Source organism: Hypomesus nipponensis, chromosome 27 (assembly GCF_054491055.1).
Source record: "Hypomesus nipponensis isolate SF chromosome 27, ASM5449105v1, whole genome shotgun sequence".
Classification (NCBI taxonomy): Eukaryota; Metazoa; Chordata; class Actinopteri; order Osmeriformes; family Osmeridae; genus Hypomesus; species Hypomesus nipponensis.
Window position 1 is genome coordinate 14,021,987 of NC_140387.1, and position 17,547 is coordinate 14,039,533.

Below are 17,547 nucleotides of genomic sequence, written 5' to 3' on the forward strand. Positions count from 1 at the left end.
GGCACAAATAAGTGTCACCAGTACTGTCAGTAAGTTTAAGACAAAAATATAGCATTGAAACTCTAAAACCTCAAAAGAACAAATTGTGTTTATTTTGTCATTAAAATATGGAGGTTACAGAAGAAAATGCATGCATGCCACCTTAATATGTAAAATTCAAGAATTTTCAAAACCATGATCTGAAGAAATTAAGTAACCTATGCTTATGACCCAACACCAAGGACTACAAAAAGGTTCAATGGAGTATTGTTTCTGCAGAGGTACTTGGTATTTACCCAGCATGAAAACATTTATGTATGTTGAGCTCCTCAAAGTTGACTTTGGATGTGTTACCAATTGAGACAAAAGTATCCACCAAAATAGTTTGTACTCTTTCAGAAAGTTATCAGAGCCAATGAGTTTTAATAAATTTAAGCAAAAAGCCATCTTGGATTAGTCTCAATCGAGTGTTTTATTACATTCCTTTTCTTGAAAATGCACTTGCAATAGTGAATGGCCATGGTGTACTGACCAGAAATAGTGGTAGTGGTAATCAAGGGGATAGAAATTACTGTTCCGTGTGTGTGGAGGCAGGGGGTATCAGAACTATTGAATCAATGAATTGAACCGCCTCATCTTGTAAGGAGCATGTAAGGGAGAAGAAGAAAAAAATGTAGACACATGGCAACTACTTTTCTCAGTTGAATACAGATACCCCCACAATATGAAGAGTAAACCACAACAATTTGAGCAAATTGACTGTCTAACTACATATGAGAGAAGACACTACAATATTAAAAACGGTACATCCTATAAAGAGGCTTTAAAAATGTTTCATTTTTAAAAAGAGTACACAAGTAAAACAAACAGTCACAGCACCTTGAGGAAAAGACTATTTTGCGAGCTGCCTCTCTTCACAGAGCTGTAAAAAGTTCAAAAAAAACAAAACAACATTCTACACTGTAAAACAATTTGGTTTCGAAAAAAGCAAATCATGACATTGTGATGTCACAAAAATAAGATGTACCAAAAAAAGCCGTTTTACAATCTTGGAGTCATAAAAACTAAGATCAGAAAAAAAAGATTCTTACGGTTCTTATAATACACTAAAAAGATACAAAAATAGTACTGTGGTAGTTTTGTTGGCAGCTAGAACTGGTTGAGAAGGAGTGGGAAGCTGGCTGAATGTAGTGCTGGTGTGTGATTACATGATGGCGCAGCCCCTCTTGGTGGCACGCGGGTCTCCCTGAAAACAGGAATCAAAAGAGTTGAGATTTATTATGGGATACAACAACACATTTAGTTTACAACTGGCCTGTCACTTGTACAGTTACAACAATAACTTTTTTTGTGCTGTCAAACGATTGAAATATTTAATCGCATCAATGTCATAGTTAACGCACGATTAATTGCAAATTTGTATCTATTCTAAGTGTCCCTTGATTTATTTTTGTCCCATTCTTTTTTCAAATTGTAATGCTCTTATCAACATGGAAAAGTGTTTCGGATTGCTTCGTGCAAATATTTTCATTTTCAATTTTCATTGAAAACAACATTGCAATCGCCTGGCTTTGACGAGGGGGCGGAGAATTCGCATCAGCTGTGTGCTTGGCCATCAAGTGGTATTTCAGACTGGACGTGCTGTGATGATAGCTCAGTTTACAACGACAAAACACACAGATCACTTTGGTCTTATCAATGGAACCATTTGGTAACTTTTTTTAAGTAAACTTTCCATTCAGAATCGAATTGGCATCCATTTCGGCGTCTCGCGCTCGCTATCCACTCAAAACGTAACGTTAACCTACTACCAGAGAATGTCTGATAACAGTAAACAGGCTCTGCTACTACTCTTTAGCCGGCTCGCAAGCCAAACAAGTGTGTGGCGTGCCTGTTGTTTTGTTTCCGGTCTAGCGAGATTCGGTGTGTGTTGTAGTTTTTTAACGTCGGTAGTTGTTGCAACAGCATGTGAAAAAAAACTAAAAAGTTTGCTAGGTCAAAAAGAGCGTTAATTGTGCGGAAAAAAAATTGACGCCGTTAATTTGGGTTTGCGTTAACGCCGTTAATAATGCGTTAAACTGACAGCACTACTTTTTTCCGATTGGTTTGTTGGCCAGTTGTAAGGGATAACCAAGGAGGAACGAGGACAACTCAGGCAGGATGCGTAGATAAGGATTTAGTACTCAACATGATGATAAAAACTAAGTTAAAAAAAATCAAAGACTGAAAAGTAAACAAAGCACAGACAGTCCTAAGTCTCATCAGCATGTCACAGGGATGCAAACAGCGAGCTTTTCGGCGCCTCCAGCTTTTTTCACGTCAGTTTGGGTGACTTGTGTGAATCGTGCAGATCCAAATAGTTTTTTTTAAGGGGGTGGTGGTGGTGGGGGTTCGATTATAATTGAACCAACAGTAATTCTGGATTGCCTTCACCAAACAAGTAAATAGGAAATAAGCAAATCACCAGTAGCCTATGCCCACAAGCGTGAACCACTTTACTGTCTGCGGTGGGTACTCAATAAACGGACTCCGGTCCAGATCCGGACCACAATACCTACGCAATTCATTGGTGCGTGATTTTGTGCTATAGTCTATATATTTTTCCTACTAGATGTGCTTTATATCTTCCGTGTCCAATCGAAAGCTCCAATCAGGAGCTATTAACTGTAATCACCATGACAACTCACTCACTCAACGTTGGCCGCAACCTCTGTGGGTAACGAAGGTTGTGTGTCATTCGCAACAACGCAGGCTAATCGATTTGCTAACGGTAGCTAGCCTACCTGTTTCTTCCTTAGCTAAAATCATGGCGTGACAAAACCCAGCAAAAAGTTGATTCCGAACTTTCAGACAGAATGGACTGAAAAGTACGCATTTGTGTTGCCGGTGGGGAGCACAAAACCGATGTGTTTAATCTGCAATGAGACAGTTGCCCTTGTCAAAAGTGGTAGAGTTAACTTGAAATGTCACTATGACACAAAGCATAGACACTTTTAACAAAATGACCCCCAGAACTCTGATCTATGGGAGAAAGATGCCCAGGGGCATGGGCACTGTGCCCTCCTAAACCTAAGTCAATTTTGAATGGGAGTCAATGGGAGAGGTAAGGGCCAGAAAAATAAAACATGGTCCGTTCCGGACCCTGGACTGAATGGAAATTTGGTGAGTGGACCTTTTGAGTTTCTAATTGAGTACCCCTGTTTTAGGAGAAGCAAAGCTTCCCTTGCAGTCTTAAAGAAATCTCCTACTGTCATGGATTTTATTAGGAAGGTGACCAAGGCATACACAACTTGTGGCAAGTAGAACAAAACCAGAAAAAGTGCAAAATAATATAATAAGAGTATGTCTCGGAATAAAAAATGAAATTTAATATTACAAATTAGTTTTGGTGTATTTTGATCTTCAGAATGTAATTTTACTCTGTGCATATAGGGGTGGGCAAGGCCTGTCAGGGGGTTAGTGGCAATGTAAGTATGGATATTTGCCACGGGGCGTGGGCTTCAATTACCTTTCTCTTTTTTTACCATACATGTTTGCATCCCTGATGTCAACCAACTACAATGTCTGAAACGGGCCTTCCCTTCCAGTCAAACTGCCTTCAGGGGTACATGGCAGTCATGCTGCAGTCATGACTGGTCATTTATGAGGTAACTAGGGTAGAACTACTGCTGAAGTTAATAAAGCAGTGTTATGTGTTATGATAAAACAAAGAGTATGTGTCATTTGCAATGTTAACATGACTTAAAGTGTAAGGTGCAAGTGGATGTTAACATAGGTAAAACTATAACAACGAAACAAGCAACAGGAATATGTATCACTGCAGTGTTTCCCCGAGGATTTTTTTTTGTTCGGAGGTAGCCACGAGGCCGGAGGCCGAGTGGCGTAGGCAACAACACCCGTGGTATATTCATACTGTAAAATTATATTTACGTACAATTTTATAAAAGCAATATAGTACGAGTGCGAAAATGGTTTTATCTGGCTTTAATTAACTGAAACATAAGTTATACGACTTACAGTTCCCAAAGACGCACACACAATCTCAACTGCGCTGTGAAGTGCGTGTCCTTGCTATTCTCCGACATGCATTCTAAAAATCACTGCTGATAGACGGCCTAAAATCTATTTCTAATACCGTGGCGGCAGAAATTTAGCCGTGGCGGGCCGCCACGATAAAATCAAAATAGGGGAAACACTGCACTGTGCGGATAAGTTGTCCGTCAAAGCAAGCAAAGCTTACTTGGAGCTAGCTGTATGGAGCAAGGTTCTACTGGTTCACCAACTTTAGCTTATCGGTTTGAGAAATCAAGGCAGTTTGCAGCAGGTTGTCCTCTCGCCCACTTACCTGCTGATGGAAGAGGTCTTCCTCAATGACATCCACTCCCTCGTCATCCTCTTCCTCGCCCGGCTCTTCCTCCATAGCTGTGTTGTATGTGGTGCTCCTCCTAGCTACTTCCTGTGGATAGTACAATATGCTGTGTTGGTGGATTATATTACTTCTACAAACTTGCTGGAGCTCTTTAATTGAACCTCAAGCTCTTGGTGTTCCATTCCTTCACAATCACTGATGTGAAATGTGGTTGAGATGCTCAGTAGTTGAGATGCTCAGTTTATGAGAGTTCAGGAGGTATGAAAAGTAGAACTCAGACACCCTCTGGTGCCTCATGGAAGACACTACAGCTTTTTTCCCTTCTCCCAGTAAGTGAACTATTTTTAGTGGAGGCCCCAGCCTAGCAACATGGTGCCCACTCCGAGGGTGTGATTGTCATTATGCATCTGTCACACTTTTGTAATACTCTTGGCATCAGCTTTGATAGGGTTTCCCCATTTATATGCATCACCTTAAATACCAGGGTTTCATTCATCAAAAGGTCATACATCGGTCAGTAGGAAAAATATCAACCAGCCAACTGATTAGGTTTCTGCGGTGTGTGTGTGTAAGACACTATGTATGCAAGTAGGAAAATGTTGTGTGTGTTAAGGCCCCTACCTCTCCCTGAGGGTTGATCAGCACCACCTGGACATCCTCCCCAGTGCCCCAGGACGGCTGGGCCTTCCACACCAGGTCTGAGGGGGGGCTGGAGCTCACCCCGGCATTGGATGCCCACAGCTGAGACAAGGCCAAGGGAGACACAAGTGTTAGGACAAACAATTTGAGCGAAATGGGAAAAGACAATTGTGACACAATATTGTGCCTTGTACATTGCATGTAGTCTCACCGTGACTTTCAGGCCAGCCTTCAAAACATATTTGGGGGTGAACTTGTAGGTGGCAGAGGCCTCTCCAATGGTCCTAGTCAACTCATAACCTACCATGGCCTGGTCCTGGAAAGAAAACAAGTACATGGTCATCATATTATAAGAACAGTACATACATCATGCATCATTATTTTAGCAACTAGGCATTTGAACAACTAAGCACAAAAACAAAGTCACGTGAGCACAACATGCTCATGTACAACACAATCTGTACAAGATATACACTCAAAACTCAACCCAGACATTTGGCCACAGCCAATCGACAGTTAAGCCCAAGCCAGACCCCGACCCCTCACAAGTGCCCTGGCGTGCCTTACCTCATCCCCCGTGTTATGCAGCCTGATGAACTTCCCATCAGTGTCTAGCTCATCCACACACACAGCCCCAGTGGCAGAGGCCGAGTGGGAGATGGAGACGGAGCTGCTTGCCTCGCGCTCCTCCACGTCCACACGCTTTCTCTTGCCCCGTGCCGTGCGTATGCTGCGGCTGCTGGAGGATGCCCGGGAGACGGTCACCCGGGACGATGGGCTGGGGGATAACTGCAGTCTGGGGAGTTGGGAGGGGGTGGTGAAGGTCAAGTGGATGTTAGATACACGTTGGGATGTTCTCAATGGAGAGTCAGCTCTGCAAAGTTGTGTTTGAGTGTTTCCAAGTCTGTCCACAGTGCCTCCTTCAGCCCTACTCTGTAACTTCCTGTAGGCAATGGGTTATGTCCATGTGCCTGCTTCTGCCTCTACAAACTCCTCCCTTTTGCAAGCAGCTTCCTCTTTTTAGTCTTTTTTTTTCTTTCTCTACGCATTGTGCATGTCTTATTTCCCTCCCATCCACGCCTGCTCCAGTAGCTTTGCATTTGCATTGGCCCGTGTGGGGTGTGTTCAATCTCCTCACCTCTCCTCCTCACCCTCCAGTAGCTTGCGGTAGGCATTTATCTCCATGTCCAGCGCTAGCTTGACATCCAGGAGCTGCTCGTAGTCGTCCAGCTGCTGCTGCATCTTGGCACGGATCTCTGCGATCTCCCTTTCCTTCTCACCCAGCATGCGGCGACCAGCATCTTTCTCCTGAGCAAGCGCCATCTCCAGCTCCCCAATGCGATCCTGCCAGCCACGTGTCTATAAAAAGGGGTTGGGGGGGAGGTCAGCCTTCTAAATATTCCTTCTAGAACTGGGATGGGATGTTTTGATGCTAAAAGAAATAGACAGTTTGAAGATATGCATTTGCTTTTAATCAAAGTATATATTCATCTAAGAAATCGTTTTACTTTCCCATTAGTATCTCTCCTGGGGCAAGTCAGAACTTGCTGGTGACCACTTACTACACTCACAACTTGTAAATAGTACCTAGTCAGTTCTGTTGTTATTACATTAACCATTACTTTAAATAATATAGTTTTGGTTAATGTGACACAGTGCTAATAAATGGTTAACTATTAAAACAACGTGTATAATGTCTACAGTGTATCTGTAGGTTTAGGACAATTGGATTTAAGACTAATACCATGCAGTGAAATTTAAGACCATTTTTAAAATGTATTTTTGTATACAAGCCTTTGAGTAGCTGACTAAACATTAGGCAGTGACTGCAATAAAACCTTTGATCCCCATTGTAAGAACATTTTAAAAACTCAGAACAAAGTTTACACCAGAACCCACGTCACAAAGCTGTGCAATGTGGACTTACGAAAAGGGTGCATAAAAGGCTCAATCTCTGCAAAGGAGCCTGAGAACACGATTAAAAAAAAAAGTGAAAATATTCGTCTCAGTTGCATTTTTAAGGCAAGGACTTATTTTTACGTTATGGAATTTAAGACTAAGGATCTGCGGATACCCTGTAGGATTATTAGTTATTATGCCATTACAAGCTACAAAGCAATGCCCTCAAATCACAGTTTCGATTGACTTTCCTGACAATCAGCATGGAATAGCTCCCCCACTGTGGTTGACAGACATTAGTCTGACACATTCCAAGCAGTGACCACACAAATGAGAATATCTGCTCCGCATGACTTCATACAGAATTCTTTAAAAACCATAATTTCTTTCCTAACCCTGCCATTGTCACCATTTGACCAAACTGTGTCTACATTTACCCAGTGGTGTGTGTCGTCAGGCCATTACCTCTTTCTGCAGGCTAGCCAGCTGTGCAGCCAGGCTCTCCATGCGCAGGGACGACTCCCTCAGCTCCTCACGGGCCATGCTGGCCGACGAGCTGTTCATCTCCGATGACAGGCGCACGTTCTCCAACTGATCCGTTTAGACAGAAAAACAAGAAACAAGATATTTGCGACACCATTCGATGAGGAAGTGATTCTGAAGGGTGAAAGGCAGCTGGGTGGTTTCTGGTCAGACAAAGGAGAAATCATTGAAGACAGTGTTTGTACATTGCCTTCTTTCATTTTTTGCTGAACATTTTGTTAAGTTGCTCAAATCTATATACACACACAATAAATGCAATCACTGACAACGGTGTCAAGTTAAATTCTTCCACTCAATGTTGGCTTAACGTTAGTTCTAAAGAGAACAGTCTACCACACTTTAAATGACTGGCGTCTGCACTCGTTTGTTCAAGCTGCATGTGTACATGCTTTTCACAGCTTGGGTGTGCGGTTTTGATAACATTGGTCCCCTCACCTTGGCCACGTAGGTGCTCTCCATCTCGTCCTTGTAGAGCTTGACCTGCTCGTCATGTTGGGCTCTCATCTCTGTGAGGGCCTGGGACAGCTTGAACTCGAACTCCATCTGGCGCCCGGAATCCACCTCCACCAGGCGAGTCTCATGCCTACGCCGCGTGTCCTTGATCTCCTGGAGCACAGCAGACAGAAGGGTCTGGGGTTAAACCACTCACTACTGGTACAAAGTTTAGGAACTGGAACAAAGATTGTATGGCAAGGTGTATAAATCCCTGAATACGAACGTCCACTGTTGAACGGAGGTGATTTGGTGAGGATGCATGCATGCATGCATGCTTAGGATGGAACAAAAGGCAAAACATTTATTGGAGAATGATGTGCACATTTCAGAAACTTTTCTTTTATCTAGGATCTAAGTTGTGTGATCAAGGTAAGCGTCTAGAGACTACACCATAGAAAGTGTGTTTTACCATCACCAAGGCAACTTTTGGCCTAGCCAAGTACATCAAAATCATCTGAATTATTTATGATTTAGTCCCTTTATAAAATGTGCACATAACAATGACCTAATAATTTGGAAAATATTTATCAACCTGCGCAAATTCGCAATAGTTGTGAATGCATTTGCGCATACAATTATTGTGGACCAATCAACCGAGCAATAGAGAGCTGCTAGTCACAGCTAAAAACCTAATACAAATCACAACACATTACCTTGCACAAAAAAAACAAATGTGACTTATTGGCATGGGAATGTCACACGACCCAACAACAAATGGTTCACAGCATGATGGAGGAAGCGAAACAGTCTACTGTGGTGGTGATGGTTTCAGGTCAGCGAGTGCAGTCATTCAGTCAGGGCGCCCATCAATAGAGATAATCAGATAAGCTACCCTATGAACAATGGGAGTCTGCCCCCGGGGGAGGGGCACAGGTCACCCTATCACCATCATATCAACGGACGCAGCCCATAGTCTGAAGTCTGTAAATGTCAGCATGAGAAGATCCTGGACCTAAAAGGTGATACATCTGTCCAGTCTAACGGAAGCCTTACACACTAGAAGGCTACCAATGTACTAAGCCATACAATGAGTAGCTGAGGTAAATAACACTACATTATGTTTGTAGTATTACGCAACTGACTATATTATACAGTATACTAAATGACAAGCTAGACTGGCTGAATGAAACTAGTTTGCGTTGACATCACAGTTCAATCAGAATGAATTTGTGAAGGTGGGGGAAACTTACCTCCTGGAACATATTCTTGCGGAACTCAAGCTCCTCAGACATGCTCTGGCAGCGGTTCTCCAGGTCCACGCGGAGCAGCGTCTCATCGCCCAGCTGCTTCTTTGCTGAGGTCAGACCAGCATCCAGCTGTGGAACCAAAACAAGACAAGCTCAGGAGGATGCGTAGCCCTGGTTTTACATGATGAAACCAAGGTACAGTAGCATTTGTTCATTTTAATCTGGATTATTATGAAGCTGAATCTACCAGTGAGTCAATATTTTCATCTCCTTAGACAGATGATCATTTAAGGATTTAGATATGAATGTAGTTAGTGAATGGATGGATGTAGATGGATTGCCCTCTACTGGTGACTCAAAAGCTATGCAAATGTGCCGAAAATGTGCTGTTCACAACACAATCTGGAAACCCTTTTCAACATCACAACATGGGAACCACATACCAACCAGATCACCATACTTTTTAAGTAGTCATTAAGTCTTAAAAGGCCTGTGCCTCGGGCGATAACTGACGGTTCTCACCTCCTGGATGTGTCCCTGCAGGTCGGCCAGGCTGGCCTCCAGGGCCCTCTTCTCGGAAAGAGCAGTGGCCAGCACGGCCTCCTTGGTGTTGACCTGGGCCTCCAAGTCCTTCAGCCTGGCTTGGGCTCCAGCCGCCTCAGAATCCTTTTTTGCATAGCTACAGAGAGAGGAGGCAAAGGAACAGGACTTTGTACTGACTGTAGAAGCCATGCTGTTTGTATGTGTATTTATGATGTAGAATGTGGTGGTGGTGGTAAGGCTTAGGTTAGAGATTTAAGGGGTTTTAAAGGGTGGTGGGGGTGACTTGTGAATGTCTGAGAAGTCACCTGCTACTTGGAGGGGGGTGTTTGTGTAGTGATATCATATCAGATCTACACTATGGAGGACCAAACCTGCCATATTTAAAAATGAATGAATGAATAAATAAATGTCCACATCCATGCATTTAGACATAAATAAATGAATACATGTACTAATTAATGCACAATTGTCAATCAATATTACCTTATAATTTACATGTATTTATTTGTGTATTCATTTATTTATTCATTTATTTATTCATTCATGTATTCATTCATTTATTAATTAATGTGTTCAGTCATTTATTCATTCATTTATTCATTCATTCATTCCTGTATTTCTTCTTCTCAATATGTTAATGAGATGTGTCAATCAAAATAGGTAGGCGGTATTTGACACACCATTGGCTAATCGTTTTCCACGCTTTGTATTCGATTATGTAGCCTTACATCCATCCTTGCTGTCATGGACAACATAGCCTACATGGACAGGCTGGCCGACCTTGTTGAAAACAAAGATTTAATTCACCATATGATATTTGGATAAACAAACATGTTATAAAGATTTTACTACGTTAGTTGTGGGCTATCACTAAACACCCAACTTCACTACGCTGACCGGCCAACCATGTGTTTACCCCGATAAAAACGTAAACATTTTAAAATAAAAAATCCTGATTGTTGATTGTCAAACCAACATATTTGTCCTGTGTGTAAGAGCGAGATAGACAATCTGGCATATAGCCCCCAATCAAGCAGAAGATAAATTTGTGAAGATTGACGACACAAAGTAAATCATCGAAGATGAAAAGTAGCTTAGTCCTAAATGGAGTTGTATGCCCCATAGCACATATTTTACAAAGACTACGGCAACAAAAGCCAAACGTTGCCACGTTATGTTGGGAATGGGATGCCGTTGCGACGGTTATTGTTGGAGCAACAAGTTGCCTAAATAGCCTGTAGCCTATGCCATGTTTATGTACATGTCAGCTTTACATGTAGAAAAGAAAATCTCAGAGAAGGTGAAAGGCTTGGTGACCGGCGTGGAGAAATGCGCGTCTAGTGTGAACAGCATCGCGCCATTCGTAGTATATTGTGGCACTCCAGGGCGCTTCGCAGCCCAGTGTGTCCCAGGCGTTAGCTAGATTAAATCTATGGCTCTGGATTAATTGCAATGTCTGAACATCAGTTTCCACGCCTACTGGCCTCCTCTCATTATCATATTGGGAACAATGAATGAATGAATAAATAAATGAATAAATAAATCAATACATAAATACAAAATAAATAAATACATAAATGTAAAATATATGTAACTATTGATTGACAATTGTGCATTAATTAATATATATATTCGTTTATTTCTGTCTAAATGCATGGATGTGGACATTTATTTATTCATTCATTCATTTGTAAATATGGCAGGTTTGGTCCTCCATACTACACTATTATACAAAGGAAGTCCAGTCAAGTTGGTACCGTTGTTGGCAACATGGTAAAGATGTAATACCACAGAACTAATTATTCTCAATATGTACATTGTAATAGTTTGTTTAAAAATGCCTCCCACTGGCTTTGAGACCTAAAATCCGACTGGAAGTTTAACATCCCTTCAATACATTGTAAAATAAATAAATAAAACAAGACATCACCAACCATAAGTCCTTTTAAACATCTGGACATTGCCTGTAATAATTTAAGCTAATTTCCCATAAATTCAATTCACTGCTCTGTGGGGTATGGGGGGGGGGGGGGTTTGAAGAGGCTCAACCCTGGTGAGGGTCCACATGAGATGACCCTTTCCACTGTCCCATGGCCAACACAGAACACAGTGGTGCCATTTGTTTCAGGAAGAGTAAATGCATGAACATTGTCCCACACGGATAATACAGATAGTTAGATTTAGAAAGACCAAAAAGGTCGAGGAGGACAACCTTTAAGAGAGAAAGCGATTACCCATTGATCTGTCACATCAGAATTTTGATTTGGGTCACAAAAGTCTTGATATTTGAGTGAGAATGTCGCCCGGTACAGACCGCATAGTTGAGCGGCAACCATATCTTCACGTCATGTCACAAATTTCATAATTTTACAGTCAATTCTACATCTAAAAAGTCGAGCAGGACAGCTTTCAAGAGATATGGGAATTCTGCTTTTAGCCAGCTGGTCCGATTATTTTTCTGATTTGTTTAAACTGGCAATCTGAGTGAGACTGCATCCCTGTTACACTGTTTTGATGTTAGCCTCAGTCAGACTCGCTCACTGGCAGTGTGCACAATGTTGTATTTCACTCCATACTACACCAGAAACGTCAGGGAGGAATGCCTAATGTAGATACGAGCCTGATAAAGATAGCCAGAATCTCAGATTTCTTTAACCAAGCCTGTTTCATTCGTCATTTGCTTGAGAAAGCGACCTCCGTTAGCCAGGCTAGTTTTGCCCGATCACTTGGTCAGGCTATTTAAGGGTATTGGGGTCAAGTGACTTGTGCATAGACAAGTGAACGTAAATGTATTTGTCCAAAGGCCAAAAGCCTCAAAGTTAATATCATGCCCTGCAATCCAGTGGCCAGAGATATATGATGACCTGATCGACACTCCAAGTGTAATAGACCGGGGAGAAGTTTGTCTTTTGCAACCGACATGCGCAGTTGAGCCTGCTTGACAGTTGTGTGATGTAGGGTGATAATTGGTCTATAGGGTTACTTTCAATGAACATGTCAATGAACATTGAAATTAAGATAAATATATATTCAAGTATGAATCTATTTATGAAAGACAACTGGTTCACGCCAACTGTCAAAATTCATCATAAAATTATTTGTGTGAGAATGTGTTTTCATGCTGCCTGGTCAGGGGTCAACCGGTATGGCCTTGGTATGGTCTGTCCATTTCAGTTTGTTCGTGTTCAATCATACATGCATGTCTGCATATTATGTTATGGGAACTGTGCAAAAAGTCTGAATGCATGATTGAGCAATTGAAAACAGTGGTTCTCATCATATGGAGCGAACAAAATGTTACTATTGGTACATAGGTGGTGTTTGGATATATACAAAGTTTAATTTGTACACGCATATCTTCATTTCACATAGTAGCGCACCTGATTTCAACCACACGTTAATATATGTTGCACAACTTTGTGTTAACTTTACGTATACCGCTGCTGTTTTTGAAATGAATAGCTTTTAAGTTCTCCATTGGGATGCCCCTTGACTGCAAAGCAAATATGCGTTTCCAGATTTGCTTGGGAGCACGAGGTATGGTTGGGTTGTAGTGGTGCCTAGGTCGAGCACAATATGTGTGGAATGCATAGAGAATGTCAGGTATTTCACACATAGTTGCAAGAAACATGGGGGAAGGTAAAGGTATTGAACCTGCAAGCTACCATGTCCAAGAATTCTAATGATGGGAAAAATGACAACCACCAAGCACTTGCAGTGAGCTCGTTTGTTTTGTTTTTTATATTTATTTATTTTATGTCTCAATGTAAAGCACTTTGGCTTCCCATTTGTTTTTTTCAATGTGCTATATAAGTATAGTTGATTGATCCTTTTCAGTTTCATGTCAAGAACATGTTTCCTTGTAAGCACACTCAGATGGTAACATATTTCACAACCTGCACTTCCTTGGTGAATCTCACTTACTTAGCTGAGTCTTTCAAACTACGTCACAGTCAAAACAGACCGATGGTGAGAATCATGCGATACCAGGAAAAAAAAGTGACAAAACAAAAAGGAATTGGTATAGAAAGAAGGCGACCAATGCAACAGGTTTTTAGGCACATGCAGCTACTAGCCAAACTCCCATTGTAGACAAAAGACCATTTTCTGTTGGAAACTGGTTGAACAGCTGCCTCAGCTTGAGAAAACTGTACACAAGTGACATCTTGCAGCTGCCTTGTAACTCTGCTGTGAAAAGGATCTTTGCTTCAGGTCTTCCCACCTCCCACTTGGCTTGCCAACTGTCCCCAACTCATCAATCTATACATGATTCTCTTCTGGTGAACATAATAGGGTAGTCTACCTAGCAGCATCATGTCACTTGAACTATGTGCAACAATTGCATTAACATCCATGTCAACTTGCTTGACAAGAACTGAAAAAGAATGGTGTATCCGAGTCACTCAAAGATTCGATGATGGACCTACAATTTACTGAGGTTCGTAAACAACTCTACATTCACATTTCATTCAAACCAATAGGTTTCACAAACTTTCATTGTTTTAAGCATTCTGCCTTAAGAGGTTCTCCCATCTGTTAAGGACTTAGAAGTAGTTAGTTGTCCGACAAGAAACCATTTAGGGTCAGTGGAGCACATGTTTTGGTAGTGGCTGGAGTAGTTCCAAATAAAAAAGGCACCTGTTTGGTTTAATCTCACAACAGGTGTAGAGTTTGTGCTTTAGTCAATCAAACTGCTCACTACAATCTTAGTCACTCATGTTGGTCAAGTTAGGTACTTCACATTAGTGGCAATATCCACTAATCCACTATTCACAGACTAGCCCACAACATGTAGAGGGGGGAAATAAACTAGTCCATTAGAAAACATTCACCTAGGCCAATTGAAAATTTTTGTAAGTTACCAATATGTAGGTAACTTGAGGAAAGCAGTTACCCTAAAGTAAGTTCAAAGTTGGAAGTACTCCATGTCCCAAAGATAAATATATGCCTAGCTGTGCAAAGCTACTAGATCACTTGCATGTGAGCAAATCATTCAATTTAACAGATGTTTTAAGACACCATTAGACCAAGATGTTCTGTCCCTGTGCTTTTGTGTGTGAAACTACTGCTGAATCTTGGTGACAAAAAGAACATCGTTTTACATGATGACTGATACACATTTTTCACCAGCCTACTAATATATACATACATACATACAACTAGAAACTTCAAATCTGAAGCAGGCAGGAAACACAGGCTTAACTTCAAAATAAATTATTGACCATGTATGCATCAGACACTACATGAGAATTGAAATGTATGGATACTACTACTAAAATCTAAATCAGAAAAATACATGTGAAAGGCCAATACAATATGTACCTAAAATGACGTTAAAACAGTCCATTACTCTGCTTGATGATGTCCCATGAACAGCCCATCGGCATTGTATAATTCAAGTAAAAAATGCTAAATGAAGCTTGAGTTTAGTCCTTCAAACGTTAAGTTTCACTCAATTCATCTGCCCATCTCTGACTTGAAGCATACAGAGTCAGAGGGTAGAGTGAGTCCTAATGTTTGGGATTAGTAAGTGGCTTTTAGGAACGGCAGAGAATTTATAAACTGAACTTCATTCCATTCTTCCACTGCCGAGTATGATAACTGAAATAGTTGACAGCTCTGGGGCAGAGTAAAAACAGAATTCCTTGACTTCCCTTACAGGAAATTTGGAGTTAACTGACCAAGCCTAAATGCATTAGGCTACCTCAAACAAACAGCACGCTATGTAAAAAAAAGCTCATGAGGTTGGTAATCACTACCATTTATTATATTGCTTAAATTATAAATGTTTTATTCGAAAGCACAATCTAAAAGTTGAAATGAGAACGGCTATGCATAAAAGTAGTGACTTTGAGCAAAGGAGGAGTCTACTACTCAAAGTAACTCAACTTTCAGTGACGTTATAAAATCCATTCAACGGTCAAGAATTAAGGTGGGCGCCCCTCCCCCATACTATCAAAATAGGTGTGGCTCTTGGAAAAGTCAGTCTCACGAAAGCTTTTAATTCGCCATCTATATACAAGTCTGTGACCGAATCTACATATTTAAATTTAAAGTAGGCTACTTGAAAAAAGAAGAGGTCTCGAAAACCCATCTACATCCCTCAATATTTTGTACATTTACTATGTATATAAGTGTTTGTTCCACACACTTGATTTGGCGCTTTTGTCGTTTACAATGTTACTATTCACTTGACTTGCGCCAAAAACAGCTACAATTTAATCACATTTAATTCGACCACACCGTCACTAAAAAGTTGCATCAATTGGATACAAATATTGCAAGTCCTATATCAAAGCGCTAATATCTACTGTCAAATACACGTGTTTTATAGTAAATTATGCAGTGACTTACTTATGCAGTAACTGCTCATGCTCGGATTTGATCTTCCCCAATTCAATCTGCAGCCTTGCGCGTTCTTTAGCGGTGTCATCAAGAGATCTTCTGGCGTCTGCGAGCTCGGTTTCATACAGTGATTTTAACCCAGTAAGCTCCCTGCTTCTTACTTCTTCCTTCTCAGAAACTTGGAGGTGAAGAACACTGTTTTCCGACTCGAGACTCCGGACTTTATCGATGTAGACTGCAAGACGGTCGTTCAAATTGCATAATTCCTCTTTCTCTTGCAATCTGGATATCCTCGTGGGGCTCAACGGAGTGCTACCGGCAGTAGAGCGGGTGCTTATTCTCTGGCCGGCCGGAGTTGAAGTTACGGTCGCCATTGTAAAGCAGAAAGGCTAATTAAAACTGGAAAAACAAATGGACAATGGATTAGATAGAAGTTAAAATGATACACAGAATCGGGAACATGTAAAATGCATATATAGGCCTATTTCGTACGAAAAATTACCAACACATGCGCCAAATTTGGTTAGCTGAAAGATAGCCTACATGTGAAATACACGTATTAGGATTCAGCTAACCTAGTCAGAGGTTACAAATGCTGCCTGTCTCCAACAGGCGCAAGTAAACCTAAATAATATTATGGCAAGCAGTGGAATAGGATAAAAAGGCAATAAAGCTACAAAGCGCATGCATGTATCTTACTTTGTCTCAACCGAATGAAAGAGAGGGGTTGACTAATATGGCCGCTAATTAATATGTATAAGCAACGTGACCAGACCAAACCAATGGCGAGCTGCAACGCAATACGTCCTTTCAACTTTCGCATTCGAGACAAAATTCAAAATAGTTGGAATGCGTTTTCTGTGATGCGCCAAATAACCACACGTGGTAGGCTACAATAGACAAGGCCTATAATTTAATTTGGACGTTTAAGTCTGTCATATTTATGTTGTTTACTGTCGATGTCATCTTAAATGGACAGTTTGGTAATACTATAAATAGACTCGTTAAGAAAAAATATAAATTATTTTGGTATGGAATATCCCCCACTTAGTGAACCGATCTCAAACGCTTTTAAATTAAATTGAAATATAGAAGATTCAAACGCTTTGTTTACATTACCAAACACAGCACCAATTTTACTGTACCACAAGTTGATGCCGTGTGATCACTTATCTGTGACATGAGGTTTACAAATTGCTTCATTATTGTTTTAAATGCATGAATATCTCTCAGAACATTTCAGACATCTCAGTTTGAGGTTAATATTTGTTTTCTGTATATGTTAAGACAAACCCCCTTTGGGTCTTCCCTAAATTTGAAGTTGGGTTAAATATCTGTCAGTACTCAGTAGTTAAGAATTCTGGTTTTTGCCAGGCTCCAGTACATTTCATTTTGTCCAGTGCAAAGGTACAAACTCACTCTAGTATTCAGTCAAACCTGTCTTCCAAAGGTAAAAGAAACCGACATTAGCTAAAACAGATAAACAAACATTAAGTGTGACTTCATTATTGGTTTACTTAGCCCTCAAGCTAAAGTTGTACAGAACAC

General features: G+C 40.9%; 1 protein-coding gene across 3 annotated transcripts; it reads right to left on the reverse strand.

The window, feature by feature from the left end:
- Positions 1 to 70: 70 nt before the first annotated feature.
- Positions 71 to 16,743, reverse strand: lmnb1 (lamin B1). Of its 3 annotated transcripts, none has more exons than XM_084693400.1 (12): positions 16,699 to 16,743; positions 16,009 to 16,398; positions 9,634 to 9,790; positions 9,115 to 9,240; positions 7,865 to 8,035; positions 7,352 to 7,477; positions 6,126 to 6,346; positions 5,555 to 5,783; positions 5,199 to 5,303; positions 4,970 to 5,089; positions 4,325 to 4,435; positions 71 to 1,225 (listed from the first exon to the last, which is right to left on the reverse strand). In XM_084693400.1, exons 2-12 carry the CDS (start codon positions 16,371 to 16,373, stop codon positions 1,184 to 1,186), a joined length of 1,773 nt encoding a protein of 590 aa, XP_084549526.1. In that variant the 5' UTR covers positions 16,374 to 16,398; positions 16,699 to 16,743; the 3' UTR covers positions 71 to 1,183. The 3 variants fall into 3 exon arrangements, with proteins under 3 accessions (XP_084549526.1, XP_084549525.1, XP_084549527.1); XM_084693399.1 differs by having other exon boundaries at positions 16,575 to 16,699; XM_084693401.1 differs by lacking the exon at positions 16,699 to 16,743 and adding an exon at positions 16,502 to 16,636.
- Positions 16,744 to 17,547: the final 804 nt, after the last annotated feature.

What these genes read in the sequence shown, in the direction of transcription:
- lmnb1 (XM_084693400.1), bottom strand. Translation starts at nt 16,373, where the DNA reads ATGGCGACCGTAACTTCAACTCCGGCCGGCCAGAGAATAAGCACCCGC. An exon ending in AGAGCACCTACGTGGCCAAG is followed by an intron (nt 7,478 to 7,864) that starts GTGAGGGGACCA and finishes TAAACGGATCAG; the next exon opens with TTGGAGAACGTGCGCCTGTC. An exon ending in CTGGAGGGTGAGGAGGAGAG is followed by an intron (nt 5,784 to 6,125) that starts GTGAGGAGATTG and finishes CCAACTCCCCAG; the next exon opens with ACTGCAGTTATCCCCCAGCC.